The sequence below is a fragment of the Coccinella septempunctata genome, chromosome 4, assembly GCF_907165205.1.
Source record: "Coccinella septempunctata chromosome 4, icCocSept1.1, whole genome shotgun sequence".
NCBI lineage: Eukaryota > Metazoa > Arthropoda > Insecta > Coleoptera > Coccinellidae > Coccinella > Coccinella septempunctata.
In genome coordinates, this window is record NC_058192.1 from 18,251,082 (window position 1) to 18,275,507 (window position 24,426).

At 33.6% G+C, this 24,426-nt stretch overlaps 3 protein-coding genes across 4 annotated transcripts; 2 read left to right on the forward strand and 1 right to left on the reverse strand.

The window, feature by feature from the left end:
* Window positions 1-82: 82 nt before the first annotated feature.
* LOC123310826 (PAX3- and PAX7-binding protein 1) lies at window positions 83-3,309 on the forward strand. Its single transcript, XM_044894498.1, has 4 exons — window positions 83-627; window positions 687-1,015; window positions 1,319-1,606; window positions 1,847-3,309. Exons 1-4 carry the CDS (start codon window positions 164-166, stop codon window positions 3,097-3,099), a joined length of 2,334 nt encoding a protein of 777 aa, XP_044750433.1. The 5' UTR covers window positions 83-163; the 3' UTR covers window positions 3,100-3,309.
* Window positions 3,310-5,447: 2,138 nt separating this feature from the next.
* LOC123311794 (O-glucosyltransferase rumi homolog) lies at window positions 5,448-8,806 on the forward strand. 2 transcript variants are annotated; one of them, XM_044895885.1, is made up of 6 exons: window positions 5,448-5,624; window positions 5,679-5,829; window positions 5,885-6,171; window positions 6,229-6,422; window positions 6,809-7,030; window positions 7,672-8,806. In XM_044895885.1, the coding sequence occupies exons 1-6, from the start codon at window positions 5,492-5,494 to the stop codon at window positions 7,738-7,740; spliced, it is 1,056 nt and encodes a 351-aa protein (XP_044751820.1). In that variant the 5' UTR covers window positions 5,448-5,491; the 3' UTR covers window positions 7,741-8,806. The 2 variants fall into 2 exon arrangements, with proteins under 2 accessions (XP_044751820.1, XP_044751819.1); XM_044895884.1 differs by having other exon boundaries at window positions 6,809-8,806.
* A 228-nt stretch (window positions 8,807-9,034) lies between these two features.
* LOC123311795 lies at window positions 9,035-23,955 on the reverse strand. The gene is made up of 7 exons (XM_044895886.1): window positions 23,905-23,955; window positions 23,461-23,706; window positions 14,455-14,576; window positions 11,636-11,869; window positions 10,999-11,178; window positions 10,666-10,881; window positions 9,035-9,541 (listed from the first exon to the last, which is right to left on the reverse strand). The coding sequence occupies exons 3-7, from the start codon at window positions 14,560-14,562 to the stop codon at window positions 9,251-9,253; spliced, it is 1,029 nt and encodes a 342-aa protein (XP_044751821.1). The 5' UTR covers window positions 14,563-14,576; window positions 23,461-23,706; window positions 23,905-23,955; the 3' UTR covers window positions 9,035-9,250.
* Between the last annotated feature and the right edge of the window lie 471 nt (window positions 23,956-24,426).

Sequence of the window (24,426 nt, forward strand, 5' to 3'; positions counted from 1 at the left end):
AAATGTGTAAATTTCACATGCAAATAAAAACTAATCATTGTGGCATAGACTTAATAAAAATTTGTTAAGTCTATGGTCGGTCTACAAAATTACTCGGTGGTTCAATGTAACCTCACATTTTTTAATGTCAAACTGTTGGAAACTCAAACAAACTAAATGAATCATGTCGCTCTTCAAAAAACCTAAGAAACAAATCCAACGTAGAGTATTAACAGAAAATTCTGATGAAGATGAGCCCATGGAAGTGGAGGTACAAAGTGTGCCAGTCATCAAAAAACCAAAAAAGGATAAGAAAGACAAAAAACCAAAGCAAAGTATCCTGAGCTTTGAAACCGAGGAAGAAGGTGAAGTGTTTCAAGTGAAGAAGTCTTCTCATCATAAGAAAGTTATGAAAATGTTCGAAAAAGAAAAGCACAAGAGAAAAGAGTCAAAACCTGAAAAGGAAGGGAAAAACAAGGATAAAACAGAGATAGTTACCGATGATCTTGTGTTAGTTGTTAATCCTAGTCATAAGAAACCTCCAACGCCTCCTCCTCCTATTTTATCAGGAAGAGATGCTCTGTGTGCTGGTAAAGATGATCTTTCGTCAGAAGAAGATGATGAAAATGTTATGCATGGTATACATAGGTATAATAGAAAACAATTCAAAAAGTATTAGTCAATCATTCCATAAATTTTTCTTATAGATTTTCCAAACCAGACAATTTCAAAAGAGTGTTGGAATCTGGAGCTATTCCAGATGCTGCAATGATTCATGCAGCTAGAAAAAGAAGACAACGGGCTAGGGAAATGGGAGATACTATTCCTCTAGAAGAGGAAAAAGAACAAGATACTGGTGGAGGTCGCTTACAGAGAGAAGACGAGCATGATGAAAGTGATGATGAGAGGATTGACATGGATTTAAATCATAAAGTTAGAGATATTGAAAGACGTAGAGAACAGTTTTATGCTGCTCAAGATAGTGACCAGGAAGTTGATGAATGGGAAGATCAACAAATTCGAAAAGGTGTAACAGGTGAGCGTTATTGAGTGAAATCAGTTTGTGTTAATGATACAGAATTCATTTTTCATTGGATTATGGACTTTTAACCTCTGAAAATGGCTTTTTTCTTGATTAAATCCTAGAAAATTTTTAAATTGTAGTACAGTGTGTCCAAATCAAGATAGATTATTTTTGACGTTGTGGTTTGATTGATGTTCATGAAAGTGCAAATTAGATCTTGCTCTTTACAATTCCAAGATTTTGTAATTTCTTATATGACAACATATCATTCAAATCTGGGTATAAATTGCTAAAATACTATTTTATTTTTTTCAGGAGCAGCTGCAGCACTAGCCCAAGAGTTAATGATCAATTCTGAGCAATTGCAACAACAGATAACCATTCCAGCCCCTGTGATAGAACCAGGTGTGCCCAGAACTCCTCAAATGATAGTGGAAAAACTAAAACAACATTTTGAAGATGTTCGTAAATCAAGAGATCAACACGCTAGGCAATTGGATAAAGTCCAACAGGATATAATCCTACTAACGTCAGAAATGGATGATCTAAAACTAAAAATACCCCAAGCTGCTGAGCGGTTCAGATTCTATCAAGAACTCAGAGGTAAGAAATGAAATATTGATAATTGAAGGGGTCAGTAGGGTCAATCCAAACAATTTGTTTGCTAAGAAGCGCATACCACGAGGGGAAAAATTACTTTTATTATGGGCTTTATATAAAGTAAAATCATTAAGATGTATCTAATTGTAATAATATTCCTATAATGAAGGGATAACGCCTCAAGGCAATCTTTATTCTTCTTATTATTATTATTCCTATATTCATATAATTTTTCCATTTCAGGTTACATTACAGATCTTGTGGAATGCCTCGACGAGAAAATTGGCACAATAATGACTCTAGAGCAAAAAGCAATGGATTTACAAGCCAAAAGGTCTGAATGGTTTATTGAAAGAAGGAGACAGGATGTGAGAGACCAAGCAGAAGAGGTGACTAGTAAATTGAATATGCGAAAAGTGCCTGATGATGAGACGAAAATAAGAAGAGCAGCTGAGAGGGAAGGTAGAAGAACAAGAAGGAGAAGAGCCAGGGAACTTGCAGATCAAGCAACAAAACATGTGGAAGGTATGTCGAGCGATGATGAAATTTCACAACAGGAAGAAATGAATTTCAATAAAGAACAAGAACAGATTGAGAATGAAGCCAAGGCGGTTCTTGAAGATGTGACTGATGATTACTCAACTATTGCCAATATCCTTATTAGATTTGAACATTGGAGGGAAAATGATATCAACTCTTATAATGAAGCATATGCGACTTTGTGTTTACCAAAAGTTGTGAGTCCTTTCGTGAGGCTTGAAATGATATTCTGGAATCCCCTGTTGGAAAGTCAAGATTTGGAGAAACTTCCTTGGTATCGAACCTTAGCACTGTATGGTTTGCATGATGATGAAACTGAATCATCTCTAGCCAAAGATCCAGATATAAATGTACTTCCAATTCTTGTAGAAAAATTAATTGTTCCGAAATTAGTACAGTTGGTTGATAGATGTTGGGATCCTTTATCAAGTTCTCAAACTCTCAGGTTATTAAGTGTGGTCACTAGGTATATTAGAAAGTTTCCTACACTTGGACCTGCCTGCAAGCCCCTGAGCAACTTATTTCATGCTATTCTACACAAAATGAAAACATCCTTGGAACATGATGTTTTCATACCAATGAGTCCTAAGCTTGCTGATAGTAAATCTCATTTTTTCCAACGACAATTTGCCAGTGGAATGAAGTTGTTGAAGAACATAACAAGTTGGCAAGGTGTGCTGAATGATAATACTTTGAAAGAATTGGCCTTAACATCTCTGATGAACCGTTATTTGTTAACTGCAATTAAGTTCTGTTTGCTAACTGATGCTGTGTTTAAAGTGAATCTTATAACACAAATTCTACCAAGGATTTGGCTGCAAAATAATCATCCTGAACTCAAATTGTTCAAGACAACAGTGATGGGTCTGCTGCAACAGCTTGATAAAAATAATCCTTTACACTTGGAGTCAATAGATATTTTGAATGGGATTTTGAAAACATTGAGGAATAAATGAGAAAATATGATGCATCATGAAACTTTCATGTAATGTTTGAAAAGTCCCATGTTAGCGAAGATCAACTAACTTTCAATTGAGTTCTCCCACATTTCGATGCTGAATAGTGGTGTTGAAGTTTGAACCAAGTCAAACATGTTGAAATCAGGGTTTTACTCTTTTCTAACGATATTAATTTAAAATGTGTATAAATAAAAGTTATACAAATTTTTTTGAAGTTTCTTGACCATTCCAACTTTTTCAATTCTCCTTTTTGTTGCCCATCTCAAGCAGAGATACAAGTGTGAACTTACCCTTATGAATTTATGACCACCTTTGATGAAATAAAGATTGAGAGTACTCATAACAGGTTACAATAGTTCCAATGCAAATTCCTAAATTTACTTGTGAAATAGTTTTGTTATACTACGGTCAATAAAAATTATATATTCATACGTCAGCAATCGTTCTCCGATGAGTCAATATATTTGTAATGAAGTCCAGTTTTCTGAGGAAAATTGGAATTCATTTTAGTGCATTTCTTTCGTTTTAGATTTCCGTCTTTGAAAATATTTTAATTCTCGAATATTCCGTACGTTCATTCCGACAGGCAGAGTAAATGTAAAAAACCGCTTATCTGTATTTCACGTTGTTTTTCTTACATGCCGCTGAAGATTTCGACGTTTTTCATCTGTTGATATGCGATAAACCGGAGCTGACGACGTTTTTCATTCTTGTCGCATTCTGAAATTTTCAGATTTTTACCGTGAGAGGGGATATGCCTATAAAAGCAAATTTTTCCCCGCGACGGTCACTTTTTCGACTTTTACTTCAGTTCTTCGACTTGCTCTCTGACTTTGCTTCAGTATTTCGATTTTTCGCTTTCTAACGTGGTGACTTCTGTTTTAAATTCAATTAATTTTCCGTATTTCTTTCGCCGTTGAAGAATAATTATTTTGTGTTTGCATCAGTGCTACTTAGAGTTAATTTTTTTTAGTTTTTCTTTTAAATCCTTTGAGTTCCGCGAGTGCTTGAAACAAAGGAGGTAGGTCCCCGTCTGTACCGTTCAGTTTCTTTGTTAGACCTACGCCGTTACTTCTTTAACTTTGACACTGCTGTACTGTATCGTTTTTTTCTGTTGTATGTTGTATTTTATCGTTCTTTACCCTGTTTCGCGAGTCTGACTTTTCCCTTCGCTATCAGTCATGGTGCGGAAGCCCTTGGGGTACTGAAGGGAAAGTTCCGTTAACCCCCCTGTCCGCGTTCCGCGTCATAAGTGTTGAATCCGAAATCTCTTCTTTTCTGTCAGTCATGGCGCGTTATAGCCCTTGGGGCAGAGAATAAAAGATACCGCTCGTAGTCAGTGAAATCCCGTAGTTGCGCCAAAAATAGACCTTTTCTTCGCTGTCAGTCATGGTGCGTTATAGCCCTTGGGGCAGCGAATAAAAGTCTCGAACAGATCCGCCCTTATTGTGTTTCATTTCCGGAGAAATACAACTACATACCGATACCGTATAGCAAGTCCTTAGCATTCGTTCCGTCAGTTCTGGTTGGCGCATTTTTATTGAACCTTTAATTTTTCACTACACCCGGTATAAATTTCATAAAGTGCTCGTGACCGGATATGATTTCCCGAATGTATGTTCGCTTATAGAATCACTCATATTTCATACCTACACATATCTCCCTTGTACATATAACTAGTTTCCGAAGGTGTGAATAAACTTTTCCATAATTCGATTTTGACTTCTTCGTTACCGCTACCACCCTAGGTAACAGCGAGCTCTGTCTCCGGCTAGCAGCTACTCTGGTAGGTTTGCTATTCTTCCTATTGAAAAGAATAGCTGGCGCTCGAGATCAGTATTCTCCGAGTAAACCACGTTACATATTTTATAACTGATCCAAGAAAGATTGTAATTGGATACAACTAAAAAAATACCTAATCAATGTAGGATGAAGACTATGCTATGTCTTTGGAGGTCCATTTACCAAGGACAGAGTAGAAGCTTCTTCGATTGTTCGATTGATCTTAATAGAGACAAAACAAGCTTTTGGCAAAACAGAAAACGCCTCTGTCTGTAGGCGTATGGACAAAGAGGTATGGAGATACTCCATATATGGAGACTAACCCCCATAACTCCCAAGTATCAGATTTATGGAGGTAGGCCAACCACTGTGCCTCTGTTTCTGGCCAAGCACAACAATTGTCTCTGAGGTAGAGGCAGTGAACTCTCAAAGAAAGATCTTTTAGCAGAGACTGTCTCTGGTCTTTTAGAGTTCACTGGGTAGAGGCCAGAGACTCTATGTAAAGAGTAACTCTTACTCTTTGCTCTATGGTAGAGGCTCTAAACTAACCTTCACCCTCAAGTGTCGATGTTATTTAACCTCAAAAAAAAAACAACGTAAACAAATAATGTATTCCACTCTGATTTTTTTAACATTTTCTTCTTTCTCGTTTGTATTATCTAATACCGATCAATGTTCAAAAGAATCTTCAGATGGAAATTGTGGATTTGATGCATTAAATGTTAAAAAATATTCGAAAGGTAGAAACTGATTGTATAGAGTCAATATTTTCACTAATCAAATGTTCATTATAGAACAGAACTATTTAGCCATAATTAAGGCTGCTAAAAAGGAATATGAACCATGTGACAGTATCTGCAAGTGCTATTCTCAAGTTATTTCAAAAGATTTAACTCCTTTCAGCCGAGGTATTGACAAACAGTTAATCAATAATATTCGGACTAAGTAAGTAATGAAACTGGTTTTTTGCACTTCGAAAGATTAATGTGATCAATTTTAGGGGAACCAAGTATCAAATTATCAACCACAAATTATATCGTGACAAAGATTGTCTTTTTCCTGCTAGGTGTTCTGGCGTTGAACACTTCCTCTTGAAATTATTGCCCAAATTGAATGATACAGAATTCATTTTGAATTGTAGGGATTGGCCCCAAATTTTCCAACACCATGGGCCACGTGGACCTGTATTCTCTTTCAGTAAAACAGATGATTATCTAGATATAATGTATCCTGCATGGGCTTTCTGGGAGGGAGGTCCTGCCATTTCCCTCTATCCTCGTGGTATTGGTTAGTTTCTAAATAACTGTTTTTGAGGATAAATAATGAAATCAAGTTATATTCAAGGTCGTTGGGATCAACATAGAAAACTTCTTGGTAAAATGGGGAATGATAGCAAATGGGATAGCAAAATATCTAAAGCATTCTTTAGAGGTTCAAGAACAAGCTCGGAAAGGGATCCCCTTATTTTATTATCAAGAGAGAATGCTGATTTGGTTGATGCTAAGTACACAAAGAATCAAGCTTGGAAATCAGACGCTGTAAGTTTTGAGTCATATTATTGAAAAATGATTGCATGATAAGTGACACTTCAACAACCATTATAACATTTTTGAATGTTCATTATTTTCTAACTATTCATTGCCGTTAGGCGTTATCATTCTTCATTATTTTCTAACTTAATTTTGTTTTCAAAGTAGTTCAGAACAATTGCAAACGTCTAGAGCTAGTCCATCACCACATTAAAGTGTATCAGAGGTTGATCTATAGTTTCAGACTGTTCTGAACTACTCAATGAACATCAGTTGAAAAAATTGATTTCTGGAAAATAGAAACTAATCACAATAATATTTCCCATAAATGTTTAGGTTGGCTTAGAAGACAGAAAACCCATCACATTGTTTAAATTAAAATACTTTTTTTCTAGGATACTCTTCATGCACCCCCAGCATCTGAGGTTTCTTTTGAAGACCATTGCAAGTATAAATATCTTTTCAATTTCCGAGGAGTGGCTGCTAGTTTTAGGTTTAAGCATATTCTACTTTGTAAGTCCCTAGTTTTTCATGTGGGGAAAGAGTGGCAGGAATTTTTTTACCCCTTTCTGAAACCATGGGTTCATTACATTCCGGTTGACAAGGATGCCAGTAAGGAAAGTATAAAAGAATTAATTGAATTTTTCAATAACCATCAAGATTTAGCAGAAGAAATCGCCATTAATGGTTACAATTTTATTTGGAATAATTTGCAAATGAAACATGTTGATTGTTATTGGTTGAATCTTATGAAACGTTACTCGAAGCTTTTGAAATATAAGCCTGAATTGGATCAGACTTTAATTCAAGTTCATAAAACTGATTGAAGTAAACCTCTATGAGTTAGCTTCAAAAGGAGCACTAGATTTCTCCAATTTACCAAAATAGGGATGACAAATACGTGGTGTTCATACCCAATTGTATTTTGTGCGTAGAAATGGTTTTTCAAATATAGTCTTGATTTTTTTTAATGTTTCCAATTTCCATTCTTCTTTTGAAATGATATTCACGAGGTATAACAAGCCTCTACAATATTAGTCAAGTGTGCTATGAAGTTTTTAAGTTTGAAATTTTGTACAAGAAGAACTTAGCTCTAACTATACTGTTCTGTGGATTGCTCAAAACTGTCAAGTTAGCAATTCAGATAAAGTGAAAATCAGCTAATACATTTTCTTATAGTATCAATTGAGCTCTACCCATTAACATCATTGTTAATTTATGTTCAATTTACTAAAACTGTATCCATACATTCCTACAGAATATGCAGAATCTCAACAAATTCGTTAAAGATATGTTGGCCTGCTTTAGAAGAAAAGTGCGTTATTAAGTGATCAATGTTGATTTTTTATTCTTTGAAATTCACTGACCTCTGATGTCAAGAGGATTATTTTAATTTTGATATAGAGTTTCGTGTGATTTTATATTGGTAAATCATTATGCAATTTTTATTCTGCATATATGTATTATCTTTCGTACACGATTTGATCTGTTGAATTCATTTTTCCTGTTTGACATATCTATCTGGTTCCATAGTAGTGGAAGTTAATGAATGCCCAACCATCTTTAGAGACTATAGAATCTATAGAGAGTACTTTAGGTGGCTGTGATGAATGTATCTATCTATAATCATCATTAACAAAGAAAGCATATTTGCATAAATTTCCAATTTCTCAAGTTTTCCAAGAATTCTTCAAAATCCCATTCAAGCAGTTGTATCAATTAGGAGAATGTTTTGACACTGCTTCATCACTCATTAATAGATGAGAAATTAACGAAGTACCATAAGGATGCAATATTCTTCTAAGATTTCAAATTAATCTTAAGTATTTTTTTCAATGTGAACATATCTAAATGAGACAAAAACGAATGGTTTTCCCACATATGAGTCAATATTTGAATAATATTATTATGCTTCAATCTGTTCATTCAAAGGAATCGTTGATTGGTCGATAAGCCAGCTCATTATATTACAGATTTCCGAAAAAAATGCTTTATTACACAAAATGTTATCAGTATTTGTTGATGGTTACTATTTTAGTTGCTCCATTAGGTTTAGTAGCCCAAATTGGTCACTCCCTAAGAATGATCATGAATAAAGAGAAATCGAGCATGAATCAACAGTAAATAATTGCATTCGTTTGGGCATTGATTTAATGTTTCTTAGATCTCATTATAATATTGAACTCATTATTCGAAGGCGTCGTACTTTATTTTTATAAGAACACGCAGACTGACATATTGGATATCATAAATACCTCCTTGACAATAATTTTGATGTGATACATCCGACAATAACTTAAATGTAAGTGTGTATCTAAAAGTTCTATTAGCTATGTGATATTTTCAATTAATTAATATATCTGTGACAATAAATAAATGTGTATATGTGTGAATTGCTGATTCTTATTCATTTCTCCATTCTGCAGTTTAATTTTTCTTAGAGCTTCCATGTCCAAGCTATTTTAGCAAATAATCCAACTTGCTTGAAAGCTCTGATATTAATTTGCCAATTTCTCATTGAGAAAACACCTTTTCAAACATAAATAAATTTTTCATTTTACCTTTCATATGAGATGAAATGATTGAACATCCAGGTGAAAATAACAAATAGCAAAAATGAGTAAATCGTAAATGTTTTTATTGCAGATCCATATTCCACCCAATTCAAATTTCAACAGTAAAATATGTAAGTGGCAGATATATTCTACCGTCAAAATTCAAATAAATAAAAAAGCATATAATAAATAACTTAGAGATCAATATCGCTCCATAGTAAAGAAGTATCAAATACTTATTTTTAAAAATTTGGCGTCTTATTCTGAAACATTCATATTGTCCTATAAAATGTTGTCTAAATCTAAACTTGTATCACTTCCATATAAAAATTCGTAGATGTCGGTTGCCAAACTGTCCATATCTTTCTCTCCTAACTTCTGGTCCCTTCCTTGCCTTCGGATTTCAACATCGTCGTCCAAGTCCTCGTCAGCAACACCGGCGTATTTTTCTCTTACATCTTTCATCACACAAGCTTCCAGTTTCTTGTGTTTGTAACATTTGAAGAAGAACATTGGTCTGATAAGCTCTCTAGAAAGAGGGGCCCTCTCTTTCTTTATTTCAGGAACGCATTGCTGAAACAGTATAACTCGTGACAACTGATGTAACTGACTGTTTTCTACACAATTGTGGAGAGAGGTATACCAATAAGATTTTTTCAGGCTGAAGGACTTCGGTCGATGGCTATTAAAGGACAGTTATTATTATTATTATTATTAAGATTTTTTCCTTTTGAACTATTTTTTAGTTATATCGAAAAATCTAAGATACCTATATGGTTGCTCTCCGCATATCACACAAATGTAGAAGATGATTTCTATTATTGTTTACTCCCATAGCGAGATGGTTTTTCAACATGAAAAATTTGAAACCGAGCCGATTCGGAAAAAATGGTGAAGGAAAAAAGTGTTGCTTTGGACCTCAACTACTGTTTAAATATTCGTACGAGTTAAAGACTCACTCTGTACTATGCGTTTTTTCTTAGGAACCAGAAAACTGACGGAAATAAAATTGAGCGGACTCAATGGAGCAAGCAACACTACAAAAAATTTTGATACTATTTTCATCCGCTATATATGATTGCAAGATGCAGAAAAAAAGTCCTCCCTAGGATTGGTTACGCAAGAAATTCATACTTATTCAGATTATATCAATTCTATAAAAATTAATTTCTGATAGCTTGATTTATTTTGAACAAATAAGGTCTCTAAATTTTTCGCTATAAGTAAAGGTTTCTGAGAAAAAAATCAATCAACAGATACCTACGAAGCGAGAGTCGTATATGCTGGAATTATCTTCGAACTTAAATTCACCTAGTCTTAGTAGTCAAATATCATATGCCGACATTTTATGGGAACATCATGCATGCATCAAAATTTTCTTTGCCTTATACCCTCCCATACCCATATAGAAGATCTACTCAATTTCATTTCTATGAATTTTCTGGTTTACTATACCTATATCCTAAGCTGTTTATTTATTAAGTACATATTTGATCAAAATCAATTTTTTGTATATAATCACGAATGGCAGGTTATATTTTTTTTGCTATCGAAATATTGCCGCAACCATTTCTCATTAATAATTGAAATTATCGATTTTTTCACATTCAATAAAATTAAACATATTGAATACACGTAATCCGTAAACCGGTTTGTCTTAAATTTGTCAAATATATTTTTAAAGATTCAGTGCGTACCGAAAATTGTTGGCAGAACTGGATTCCATCCAACATATCCCTCCTTAGCTCTTCAGACACTGGTAAATTGTTGATTCTATCACTTATTTTGAGGTAATTTGGCTCTAAATTATCATCCAGATATCCCAATTCCTGCATGACACATGTTACATTTTTCACTCTACCGCTCATTCTAGAGGTTAAAGCTTCTAGCTGACTTCTTACATCTAAATCCCTCTGAAAAAGAAATAACGTTACATATAAAATTAGTACGTTGCTGGAAAAAGGCTGCAATGTATTCATATCGATCCGCTAATATCGGCCCATGAGAAAATATTTCTGATCTATGCTTACCGACATTCTGTTGCCACCCAGATAAGGTTGGCCTGCTACCATTGGGAATGAATATGGTGAATATTGTCCAGCTTGCTGGTATGCGGGATATAACAGAGGCGTTTGGTACATGGGGTTGTTGAATGGGTAGAACCCGGAAACTGGGGAGTATGGCCTATACTGAGGTGCACCAAATGGATTCTGCAAATTGTTTATTTTTTAGTAGGTATATAGAGTTCTGTTGTCAGTGATCACATCATTCTGTGAGGCTTATTGAGCTTAATTGACATATTGTTGAATAACGTATAGTATCTGGATTTCCCTTTCGTTTTGAATTACTCTGTGTATATTAAACAACTCACTATGGAGGGTATATACAACTCACATACCAGCAGTTGATCACCAGCTTCCAACTTCCTTAAATCAAATAACGTTGCTCAATTTTCTTGCATGGTAGCTGCCAAGCTACCTAAGTAGGTACATGGCATTTTACGTATAGGTATGCTTAACATCTATACGCACGTATGTACCTGACTGGTATGTGCAAGTGGTAAGTATGCTTTTGTGCAAGTCACTGGTATGTGTATTGTGTACCTACTCTCATCTAAATGACCAAGTTGCAGTTACTCCCACAAATATTATTTGGCAAACAAATTACCGGTCTGTAAGCTAGAATGGCTTGGTTCAGTTTCTCCTGATCGAACAGTTGTTGTGGATAAAGGGTATTTCCTGTATCATGGGGCGTTTCTTGGGGTGGTATATTTGTTGGTAATGGTCTTTCTGTTGGCTGTGCCATCTGAGGCATCTCGTACGCAGCACATTTGGCACAAGCCGCTTTCATTTCTCTCCTTATCTGCTTGACTACTTCTGCACCAAAACAGCTCTCATAAATCTGAAAATAAACAGGAGTAATAATTCATCCACAAAATAGGATATATAGAACTGAATAGTTTTGATTGAAAAGAAACAACCAAAAAATCTAACCTGATATGTGAGACGGTGTATCTGAGAATGACACTGGGTGATTTTTTTTGAGGAAAACTAAAGTGAGGAATTTGGTATGAAAATTTTTGAAAAACCTCCCCCGGAAAAGTAACGCCCCTCCGAAGGTTTACTACACTACTTCAACCCTTTCTGAGCATACTTCAGGGTTGAAAAAAAATTCAACATGTCTAATTTCATTGACAAATGATATTCACCAAATTTCGTGTCTTAAGATTAATAGGTATACAGGGAAAATTAAAAATACAAATTTTTTTTATATTCGGAAGGGTGTAACTTTTTCAGGGCGAGGTTTTTCATGAAATGTTATACCAAATACCCCCTTTAATTTTCACCACATAATCACCCCTTACATTTTTTTGTTGTTATTCAGGTACATTGAACACTCTCAAGAAGATATTCAATTCTATACCTTACGTAGACCGTCAACCTCTTTACAAGAAGACAATGTTGAGAATCTCATATATGAAAACATTGCCGGGTCTTTGGTCTAAAGGCCCGTCCTCATCAACGATCCCTGAATTTAAGGGGAAACCTAAACCCATTTTAGGTGACACTTAGCAATAAGGTGACACAAACGCTAAGGGACAATCTTAATTGGTTATATGAAGGAATTAGGTTCTCTGTAAGAAACCAATCGGACCTTTCCATCAGGAAATCAGGAATCAGGAATGCATTGATACTGAGCCTATAGAAAGTCAAGCTCTAGATTGACTGATCCAAACGGATTCATTTTAAATCAATTATTCATTTTTCGTTATGGAAAAGATCATTGTTATATAAAATTGATGTTCATTGATTTTCATTTGCCATTTAAAAAAATTTCTAATCAAAATTCTCTAGGGTTTGGAAGCCAGAAATTTGTCTAAAGTGGAAACTTTAGACAAAAAGTAAAAAAAGGTAAAGTCTGGAGTTGAAATAGACAAGACACAATCTAACTATTGATCGAACTTGTGTTAACAAATGCATCGTTAATGCATATTCTCCATCAACGTCCGCGTCGTCCACGTTTATCAAACTACAAGAATGATGAAATAAAAACCAACATGCTTCGTAGATGAATTAAATTCAAAAAGTTGCTCATACAGGATGAACATCGTCCGCGATAGTCCGGAAATAACAAAAAGTTAAATCGTTAATTCCCGAATACGCTATTCTTAGGGTAAAAAACTAGGTACACCTAGGCGCTAATCAAAGAAAAATTTCCATATAATTATACTATGAAGTGTGGGACTTTTTCATAGCTGCGGTAGGTATAACGGTGTACTTTAGACTAGAATGAAGAAATTATCAGTATAACCTGACATTAGGCCCCCTACCAAGTTTTTTTTTCATCAATCTGCCACATAATCGAAACATATACTTATTGTTCGTATCAGATGTTAATAAAAGTATATTATTTAAAGTCATTTAGTTTCATTACGAATGAAGATGACGTTGTTATTATTGTTGTTGTTATTATTGAGTAGCGATCGCTATACTTATTGAGTTGCTACTATTTAGAATACACGTCTGACGAAACTACAAAAAATTCAGTTAAGTAGGCTATCATCCGTTCAGACATCCGTATGAACTGTTTCATTCAGATGAGTCCACCATAAAAAAATGGCGGGACTATAATTGAATCATGTGTATAATGATATTTTGCCATGTCTATTATTTTAGCAGTAGACTCAACGTAAAGTCGGATATCAGTAAAAGTTCATCAGGTAGCGAGGGAATGAAGAAAAATGCAGAAATCTTGAGGCACGTAATCTAGAAATTGTAGGCGTTTGAAAAAAATCCAAAAAACTGATAACCTGTGATGATCTGTGTGACTATAACGACTCTTTTTAAATTTTCCGCGAGTGATGTTACTCTGAAACCCCTTTTTCAAATTAAAAGAGAACTGATAGTACTGAAGTAGCTTTTAAACTTATTTCCATGAAAATATTCCCTATTGGGCAATAATAAACTAGGTAGGTACCATATACTTTAATACTTTTCGATTCTGGATTGAATACGTGAACTCCCGAAGTCACTTGTCAGAAGAGCTTAGTATGTACCTTTTTCCCCTTGCATATACCTACTTAGTAATTTTGAGTACACTTCTAGATAAAAAAGGGTTAAATATATAGATGAATCATTCAAGGTTGGACCTTAAGAAAAATTAAGAAAATTGAAGAATTGCATTTACAATTATGTACTTTGTATGTAATAATAAAATTAGATACATGTCCCTAGACTTTTCATTCTAAAATCTTCTGGATTATCTATTTCCGTCATACAGTTTAATATAACTTGAATAGGTTAATAGGTAGGAACGAGATTAATTGGTGGAGAATATTATATGATGCCATAATTATTGACATTCATTATAAAATCAAGATGGTTCAAGCTTGTTTTGTATCGCGTTTTTGAAGTGAAGCAACCTCTCTGAAGTATAGGAGAGTTACCAAAAAAAAATCATAATCGACCAGCACATTATCCACTCACCTTCATCATAGCGTATTTTTTTATGAATTTGTCCTCGCTACCCCCAAAGGCGAGAACTACGATGGCAAAATAGCCTAGGATTAGACCTGCTGGTAGTAATTTCTTCATCTCGAGTTTCTGAACTGAAAAAAGGAAATAAAATTTAATCAGCATCTTCAAGAGCTATATCGATATTCTATCATTGTTATTATTATTTATGTCTCTAATGGATAGGTATTGCTTTGATGGAAAATCAGCCTAGCGGATGCTAGGTCTATAACATCCTATGAGAAGAATAGAAGATGCAGAGTCCTCCCAGATTGAATTTCAATCGATACTTGAATACTTGTCTAATAACTGATGAGAATGCAAATATCGTTTAATCAGGAATGTATAAAAAAAAACATCGTTGTATAAAAATATCACCTAGACACTATCGAAGTATCATATTATCATTGAGTACAATACTCAATGAATTCAATCTTACTATCGATGTTTTCTTGTTTAAAATAAAATACACTTTTTCTTTTCACACAATAACACCTTATCTATTTGGTAATTGAATTAAAAAAAGTTTTGAAACCCGTTTCGCAGTCATAGATTTTTTTCGGGATATGGTAGCTATATTGCCTAAAAGAAGAAAATTGTCATATAGGAAATAATGGTGCTACTTTCGGTAAGTATAATTTTATTCTAGATACACTCCTAAAACTCCGAAAACATAGTCTTCTTATCTTCCCATATGTGGATAGGATGCATATGCAAAGCATCGATGTAGGTATCTATGGATGGTTTATAATAATGAACATGGATGGCAAATATCATTTTTTTTACAACTGAAACAACGATGTTTCTAAAATTGGTATCTATATGTATGATCTTCTGCCTAATAATGACATGCAGTTGTTTCAAGGGTGGGTATACATTTTTTTTCAGATTTCTTATGTACAAATTTCCGAAATATGATGAATTTCATCACATCTTAATAACAAAGAAATTAAAAATGCTATAAAAACCTCAATAATACATGTATGATGTAAAATTTCATGGAATTGGGCGTAGCTCCAATTATGAAAGCGTTCCAATCATGATTTTTAGTGCCTTGCAAATATTTTTCTATTGTTGCTCTATATGGATTGTATCCTTCATTTATGAAATGTCACATGCTGATGTTCATAGAAAAATTCCTGAACTGTCTCAATTTAATTTTTGAATGAAAACTGAAAATAGGGTCTTACCTGACTATTAAGAAAAATGAAATTGGAATTAAATGATATCAGACATATACGAAATCAAACGATTTTTTGTAATATACACTCTTAAATCGATTTTTTTGTTTGAAAAAAACACCGAATTTTTGCCAAGAATTTGAATAATAATTTAAAGAACAATAAAAAAATGGATTATAATTATGGCGCTTATATATGTACACAATGACTTTGTTAAGTCACATCAGAATTCATCGTAGAATCCATGTCACTGCAGTTTCCATTTCAGGTTTTTTTCGGAAAAATCCCATCACTTTCGAAAAGTTAAATTTACAATTTTTGAATAAAATGCATTTCAATTTCATTAGTCGTGAATATGTTCATTCCTACACTCAACGGGAAAGTACAAATTTCAATTTTTGTCGATTCGAAACTCGAAGATGATTTCTTTAATTCCTCATCTGTTTGGAGTTCGTGTCATTAGCTTCTTGATGGTGAACAATATTCTAGAGCTAGATGATATTTCCGAGGTTTCAAACATAAAAACCCCCATTTCTTCCTCGTGTTTTTCGAGTAAAAAGATGAGTTGCCTTGCCTTGTTGCCTACAAAAACTCCCATATACATAACTTCTTTCATTTCTGCCTCAGGACTACCACCAGAGAGAAGAGCATCAAGAAGCTTCGGTTTTCGTACGTGGTCAGTTATCTTGTTTACCAAAGTAATTACCGGTTGGCGCAAATGGTCCTTTTTCTACATGTCAAAATACGTATATAATGATAGTCATTTTAAACCATGTGCCTGTGGTTCCCAGCCATATGACTCTCAACTAGATATTAACCGTTCAAGTTTAACACGTACCTATACTACGTGCGACCGTTAGGCCTGGATGACACCGATCGAAATAAGATCATTTATTTTCTATCGCGAATTCCGAGTCAATGATGTTAAATTTTAACATGTGTACGTTTGGGCGAGCGAAGAATGTCTAATAATATAAAGAGAACAATAGTTGGTCGAGTTTTTTGAACAAGGCAGTAAGGAAACACCAGCTTATTGTTCTTAAAAAAAACACCGTCTGATTTGTACTGCGAATGTGGAGGAAAATTTTGTTGCTGTATGCACTTGCTATAAATTTAGATTCATTGTACCTATTGATACTAGGAAAACGCCAACGTTTCTAAAAAGAATTATGTTCCAAATTCTGTTTCTCTTTCACTGTTTCTCATCATAGCTTTGAATAAATTGGTTAATACAAAAATATTTGATAATTTCTGAAGTAGGACTGACTGAATTATTGAGGATTTCAATTTTTAGTGCGCGAGCTTCATCCTAGCGAGCGAGTTTCATCCTAGGATCCTGCAATAGTGCGTTAGGCTTCCATAGCGTTTTAGGAATTCAGTTGAGAAGCATTCCGTTTGTACTTCCAATTCTGCATCTCAGGAAATGATTTTCTAATATACAGGGTGTTCCCAAATAAAATTATTCAACAAATGAGTGATTTTTTAAATGGAACACCCCTTATATTTTTGCATATTATCAATGCTTTTCAATACCTCTACCATGATGCAAAATATAAGGGATATTTTTCCAACGGTACGGATCTTATTCAGAAAAAACTGCAAAATTTCGACGAAACAGTAGTTCGGTAAAAGCCCTTTACCGATTTCCAGGAGCGATAGAAACATGAATTTGATCAGGATTTCTTTTAACTTGAGAATTTTCCTAGTCTTCGTTCCTAAATGATCAACCTCTCTTATACAGGGTGTCCGTTATTAATGTCCAAATATTAAGAATTTCAAATTGTTTTTCTCGATTTTTTCAAATATAATACCCTGTATTTTTTCCATGATGATGTACACAGTTCAAAACCTGTTGCACGCAGGAGTGAAAATGTAAGGTTTTAAACTATGTAGGTATACTTCATTCACTTTTATTTTAGCAGTCGGTTGGCCATGGAAATTTGACACATTTCACTCTGTATAGTACGAAAATGTGGGGTTATGTAGCTTGTCAAAACATTTTTGGGTTTTAAATCAACGCTATGTTGCCCGTTCTACGTAAAAGTTTCTGTTATCACGTATTTTATCACAATGTCGAATCTGTTCGGAAAATATGTGACGAACATAATTGAAGTTTATACAAACTGATTGAAGGAATACCAAATCCAGTTATTTGCATGGAAAATACAAGAGATCAGTATATCATAATATGCACTAGCTTGAGGAGAGTTAATGTTCGTTATCTTCTTTGGCTTACATCATTTGTAGATTTCAAAAATAATAACTCGAAGATGAAATGCATATGATGCAGTGGTTGGGAATGGGTATCTCCCGAAGGAATTGACAGATAATTATAAGAATGTTAAATTCTTCAACAAAAATCAGCTTGCATCAATGGATGTAAAGGGAATTGAAGGAAGTTTCAAGTTAAGATGAACTTCACCTTTGAACCAAAATTTCACATGAATAACAAGTAACAGGGCAACTTGAGCGTATTTGTGGCTATTCATCGTAATACATTGATGTAATAATAATAATTATATGTATTTATTAGTACCTAAAGACATTTACATTGTATAGGACAAGTCAAATGAAAAATAGAAAAATCCATTTTAGGGAACTTATTCTCCGATGACATTTATCGAAAATCGAAAGTAAACTTTTCGCATTAATTCACTCAAACATAAAATTCTCAAATGCCATCACTTTTTTGGGTCTCCCAATAGAAGGAAATTCTTTGTCATCCTCTTCATTCACAATCTTTCTGATTGTGGAAATATCCAGCTGAAATATATGTCGTTTAGATTCAGATGAAACATTATATAAATTCTCTTACATTGAATATGTTCGCTACCGTCTGACGTATTGTGGATTTTAGAATATCATGGTATGACTATTTGAATGAGCGGACCTGAATTCTAAATAGCACTTCCTGAAACCCCGTCTCTTTTTTCAATCACTTTCGACATTTTCATAATAAAAATTGATATTAGTTGTGGCAACGGCGTTATGACATTAACGACATTTCATGAGTGCCAACCTTACTTCGTTCTAGTTACAAAAACTTGAGAAAATTATTTCATGGCCAACCGACTGCTAAAATAAATTTGAATGAAGTATACATCATCATGGAAAAAATACAGGGTGTTACATCTGAAAAAATCGAGAAAAAACAATTTGAAATTCTTCATATTTGGACATTGATAACGGACACCCTGTATAAGAGAGGTTGATCATTTAGGAACGATGACTAGACAAATTCTTAAGTTAAAATAAATCCTGATAAAATTCTTGTTTCTATTGCTTTTGGAAATCGGTAAAGGGCTTTTACCGAACTACTGTTTCGTCGAAATTTTGCAGTTTTTTCTGAATAAGATCCGTACCGTTGGAAAAATATCCCTAATATTTTGCATCATGGTAGAGGTATTGAAGAGCATTGAAAATATGCAAAAATATAAGGGGTGTTCCATTTAAAAAATCACTCATTTGTTGAATAATTTTATTTGGGAACACCCTGTATATTAGAAAATAATTTCCTGAGATGCAGAATTGAAAGTACAAAGGGAATGCTTTTCAACTAAATTTCTAAAACGTCTGGTTTGGCAGCTATGGAAGCCTAACGCACTATTGCAGAACCCTGTATAGGTATTCATTGAGGAGGAAGTTGTACCAGATCTTCCAGATGTGAAACTAATAAGTACATCTTGACTAATGATTCGACTTGAAATGATTTAATACTCATTTAATTCCGACAAAATCAATTAATCACGAAGAGGTAGTACCTTCTAAAAAACGAACAAAATAGACTCAGGAAACGTCACAGTAGTCCCATCGATATCAATCAGTAACAAGACAATAAAATTTAATTGATGTCAAAAGAAGTCACGCTGGCAAACGAGTTCTTACCGGAGCTGCAAACGGAAAAGGAGCGTCCTGTAATGTTGAGAACATAGATAGTTATTTATTTTTGTCGTTCTATTCTTTTTTAGCAAGATTAAGCCATGTTTGGTTTTTCGAATAAGGTATATGCTTGTCTTCTCCAATTACATACGAGAGCTGAAGCAGAAGAAGATTTGATCATAACTGGTAACTTGAATTAGTTGTCTAGCCATCGGTATTCACTATTTTGTAGAAAAATGCTCGTATACCTCAAATTTTATTTTATTACGAATCTTCTCATGTAAAATTGTAAAAGTTTGTCATGCAAACTACGAGAGGTGGACAACAGTTGAGATTTTCAATTGGCAACCCTAGTGTTTTGTGCCAGAAATGGATAGACTGTTTTGTTACTGAGGATGATTTGGTCATTGAGTGGGTTTTTCAATGAAACCTTTTAAATTATAGGGATGACATGGTTAAATTAATGGAATTGAATTTTTTTATGTTTTTTGAGGTAAATGAAATATTCTTTTGGTTTTTTCTTATTTTCTAGTGATAAGATCGCCAATAAATGATGCACAAGCCTTTGTATCGGTACTCCTCTCAGTTTCAGTTCAATTGCATCATCTGAAAAAATTAACCCTTAAATTTTTTCTTTTCAACTTTTAGAATATTTGTAAAGAAATTCCAACTCATTGTTGTTTATCAAGACATTGTCATAAGAAATTATGGTATACCTAATTGAGTATCTTTTTTTTCAGAATTTTGATCGATCTAAATACCTTTTATTGAAAAAGTCCTATCCTATCCATTTTTTGTGTTGCACTGACAAATTAATTTCGTCTTTTCTATCTAAATTGTCATTCGATGCAAGAAATAAAAATTTATGTGATGCAATAATTAATGAACTATCATAAATTATAAAATATGTTAATAATACAAGTGTTCAGCTCGATGTCTCATTTAATACTGAATTGATCTACACATGTACATTATCTATATTCTAGTATATGTTTCAAATTATATCCCATAACAATTCGAATCTTGATTCACTGCGTTTCAAAAAATGGAGGTAGGTACTTCATAAACTACCTCTAACCTCTCGGATAACTTGATAAGGGGTAAATTATTTCAGTTATCTACTCCAAGCTTGCACAAATCGAGAATTATTTTAATGAGACACGTAGACAAGTTGTAAACATACACTACCATCTCTGCATGTCTACTTATTGAAGTATTCTTCATTCAGATATAATTCAAACGAGTACTTGTCATGACAAGAAGTAGCAAATTACGACGTAGGAAGAGATTCCAGGCAATCATCATCTGCTTCTAGAATCTATGGGATTGGTTTTAATGATAGCTGAAGAAAACTATTTCATAACTAATTTCAGAGATAAACAATCGTCTGAGTCCTTTTTTATTGAGATGTATATGTGTAGATGTCCATTTTCTACGAAGGAAGAAGATAGCTAGGGAACCTCATATTACAGTGTGGTCTCAGAAATGATCGCAAATTCAAAATAAATTCAATATCATTTGGATTCGAACACCTGGTGATTTTATCATGGGATTCATAGATATGGGTAAAAACGTTTGGCCTTAGTGACTTATTTTCATAGCTTATCCATAGTTTCACTAACGGCCGTTTTCAATAATGCTATCTATCCATTATTTCAGTTACTGCAGATAGAAAATGCATGTGATTTCGTTTCTATGATCTATCTGTAGATTATATCTGTCTGTTACTATTGCTGAATAAATAATAATAATAATATTTTAGAATGGTTACCAATGGTCAGCAAATGAAACGATGGATAGATAGGTTTATTGAAAACGGCCGTTACTGACGATTGGAAACCATTCTGAAATATTTCTACAGATAGATCATAGAAATGAAATCAGAAGGTTTTTCTCTCTTCAGTAACTGAAACAATGGATAGATGGGTTTATTAAAATTTATAAAAATCTTTTATAAAAGTTGTAGGGCTGTTAAAAATTTATATATCTGTGATAAATTGAAATATACACGGTAGCCCACAAAATTGTATTATAAACTGATATCGGAGATTTCCAGAAAGATTTGTCACTAAGAAGAAAAAAGAAGATATAGTAGATATATTATACAGCGTCTTTATGAATGATTGTAACATTTCATTTGAATTTTTCAAACAAACTCACAGATATCTTAAAATTTTGAAATCGACAGTCATCTCAATTACTGTATTCCCAATTCTCATTGAACCTTGTTTGTTGAGATGTTGAGATTGCAAAATCAGAATATTTAGACGCCCACTGCAATGTTATAAGTAGATAATCATTCACAAAAATCCTGTATTATATGTACCTATTCGTTTATGGTGTACCTACTTATATTTAATCCTAATACATATGAACTTTTAAATTGAACATGGAAAAATGGCCAAACTTTAATTTTATTTTATGTTAGGAATATGAAAACTTTCAAATTTGAGGTCCAATTGAAAAAAAAAACAAGATACTTAAAGCAATGCGTTTTCCATAGGGGTTCGGCACAGTAAATCAAGTTAAGAAAATTCGAAATCTTTATATCACTATATTTTTTAAATATACGAGGTAACTCCAGTATTTTACTGGGTCCTACACTGACTCATGAGAAGGAAGTGTTGCGTTCTACCATTGAGTATTAATCAATGGGGTTCCGGGCAAGTAGTCAAAAATCATTAAATCATTTCTTTTCAGGTATTATTCGATCTACATGATTGGGAGATCAAGATTCTTTTGAGAATTATGCCTTATGCCAGTTGGGAAATACGAAGTATTAAAAACTCAGTTGGAAAAACAAAGATTACTTGTTCTAAATAATGAATCAAAACACTCAACATTCGTTCACCTCATTATACAGGGCGTTTTGTGATTGAATTTCAAAATTTAAGGAATATTGCTTTATGCATAATTAAAGTTAAACTACTCAATATAAACAAATATACGATTACTTTCATCTTGTAGGTATATACAGGATATCCATATTAATTCAAAAAATTCTTAACATTACCAACTGGTAGGTATAACATAGTTCAATAGTTGAAAACTGTTTTAGATGCTTGTTCTTCTTTGGCGAAAATTTGGTATCTCACTGATTAGATAGGTATGTAAAAATAATATTTAAGAGGAAATTTCAGCACAATATAATTTCAGTGATAAGATTGGTGCGCCTAATTTGTATCTAGGTTATGGATCTAGAACTATGGAAAATGAAAAACAAAAAATTATTTATTTTTGTTTTTTTATTTTTATATAATATTAAATATATGGACAATCTACATTTGATCGAAATTTCCTTTTTCTCCTTCTGTACACCGTTTCAGTTTCCTGAAAATGATATTTTTTGACACATTGATATTAGGAAATTTTTTGATGTGGGTTCAAATTTTTAGAACTCATTGTACCTACTTATATGATCTATTTTTTGGGCCCATTTCCAATGGTTTAGTTTAGTTAGGTACATAATTTTTTTTCATTTTCTTCAACTTCAACCTTCAAAATTAATAAATTGTGGATCAAAACTGAGAAAACAATTGTCTGACAGCACGAGTTTTTTGCCCCAAATATTACAATTCTTTTCTGATAGTCTCCGAGAAAAATTTTCGGACGTTACGAATAATTCACAAGTTTCAAAACTTTGAAAACCTCAGGAGAGTTATTATATTTTTGTGTTCGCTTTCACAGGTTTACTGTTGAAATTGATGGACCAAAAAAACAACCGGAATTTCCGAGAATTGTTTTTCTCGAACTGTCGATGTGATAAAAAATCATTCAAATAAATTACAACATAAAAAGATCCAAGAAATAATAATATATCGTCTAACCGGCTTTTCACGAGATAATCAATTCCATCAACCTGGTTTACCGGACACATCCGTTCGCCCGAGATTCTGTGCTCGCCAAAAACGGTACTCACCCTTTTTTGGTGCGCGTTCCAAAAAAAATCAAGACCAGGTCCTCACAGAAAGTAACGAAGAAAGTAGAAGCACTAGGTTAACTTCGCGATTCCATGAACAACACTCTCGCGTTGGGCTTCCTTCATCCATCTTTATATCCTCCACCTCTGCTTCTTCTTGGTCTTCACATTCGGTTCGTACGTAACGGTGACTTCGTTTACGGCTACCCCAGGGTAATGTATTCATGAGGCATTTTGTTTATGTAGCTGGAACATGAGAACCAGATAATTAGTACAATCTATTATGAGAAATATTTTCTGATTTCGTTGAAGTTTACAACATTCCTAAGTTAACCACTTCCTGAACGACATCTCAGGAATAAGTATTCAAATTCAGTAAAATAGTGTACAGTCTGTAAAAAAAACGCACAGAATTCTTATTTTCTATCTATTTTCATTTCAAACTTCTTTATTCAACTTCATCCATTTCAGTTTATTGCAGTCAACTTTACTTCATTTGATTCCACATCTCTAGGTACTCCAGTCTGATATACTCCATTTCTCTCCACTCTACTCCACTCCACGCTGACTGTCAGTGGTGACAATTCCAGGTATAGATCCAAAAGTTTCCTTGCTTAACCCAGCATTAGGGTCTCCTAGAGACGAGGATATTAGACTTCCAGATCTGGCACTATACCTAAGGTCTCTAGTTTGAATATGTCCGAAAAAGGTTATTCTATCTGAGCTTTTTTTTGAATTTCACTTTTATTACTTTACATACGTTTTGATCTGAATAATAAACCCTCAAAATCAACGTTAAAAATTAACATACATAGTTTATAGAGTACCAAACCACTGAAAAAGTTTCTCGCTTAACATAACATTGTCTCCTATAGCTATGCAAGTTTCTCTCAACTATAGTTCCAGTCCCCAAGATACAAAGATTTCTCACTCAAATCGAAATTTATGGAGATTCATTCATTAATT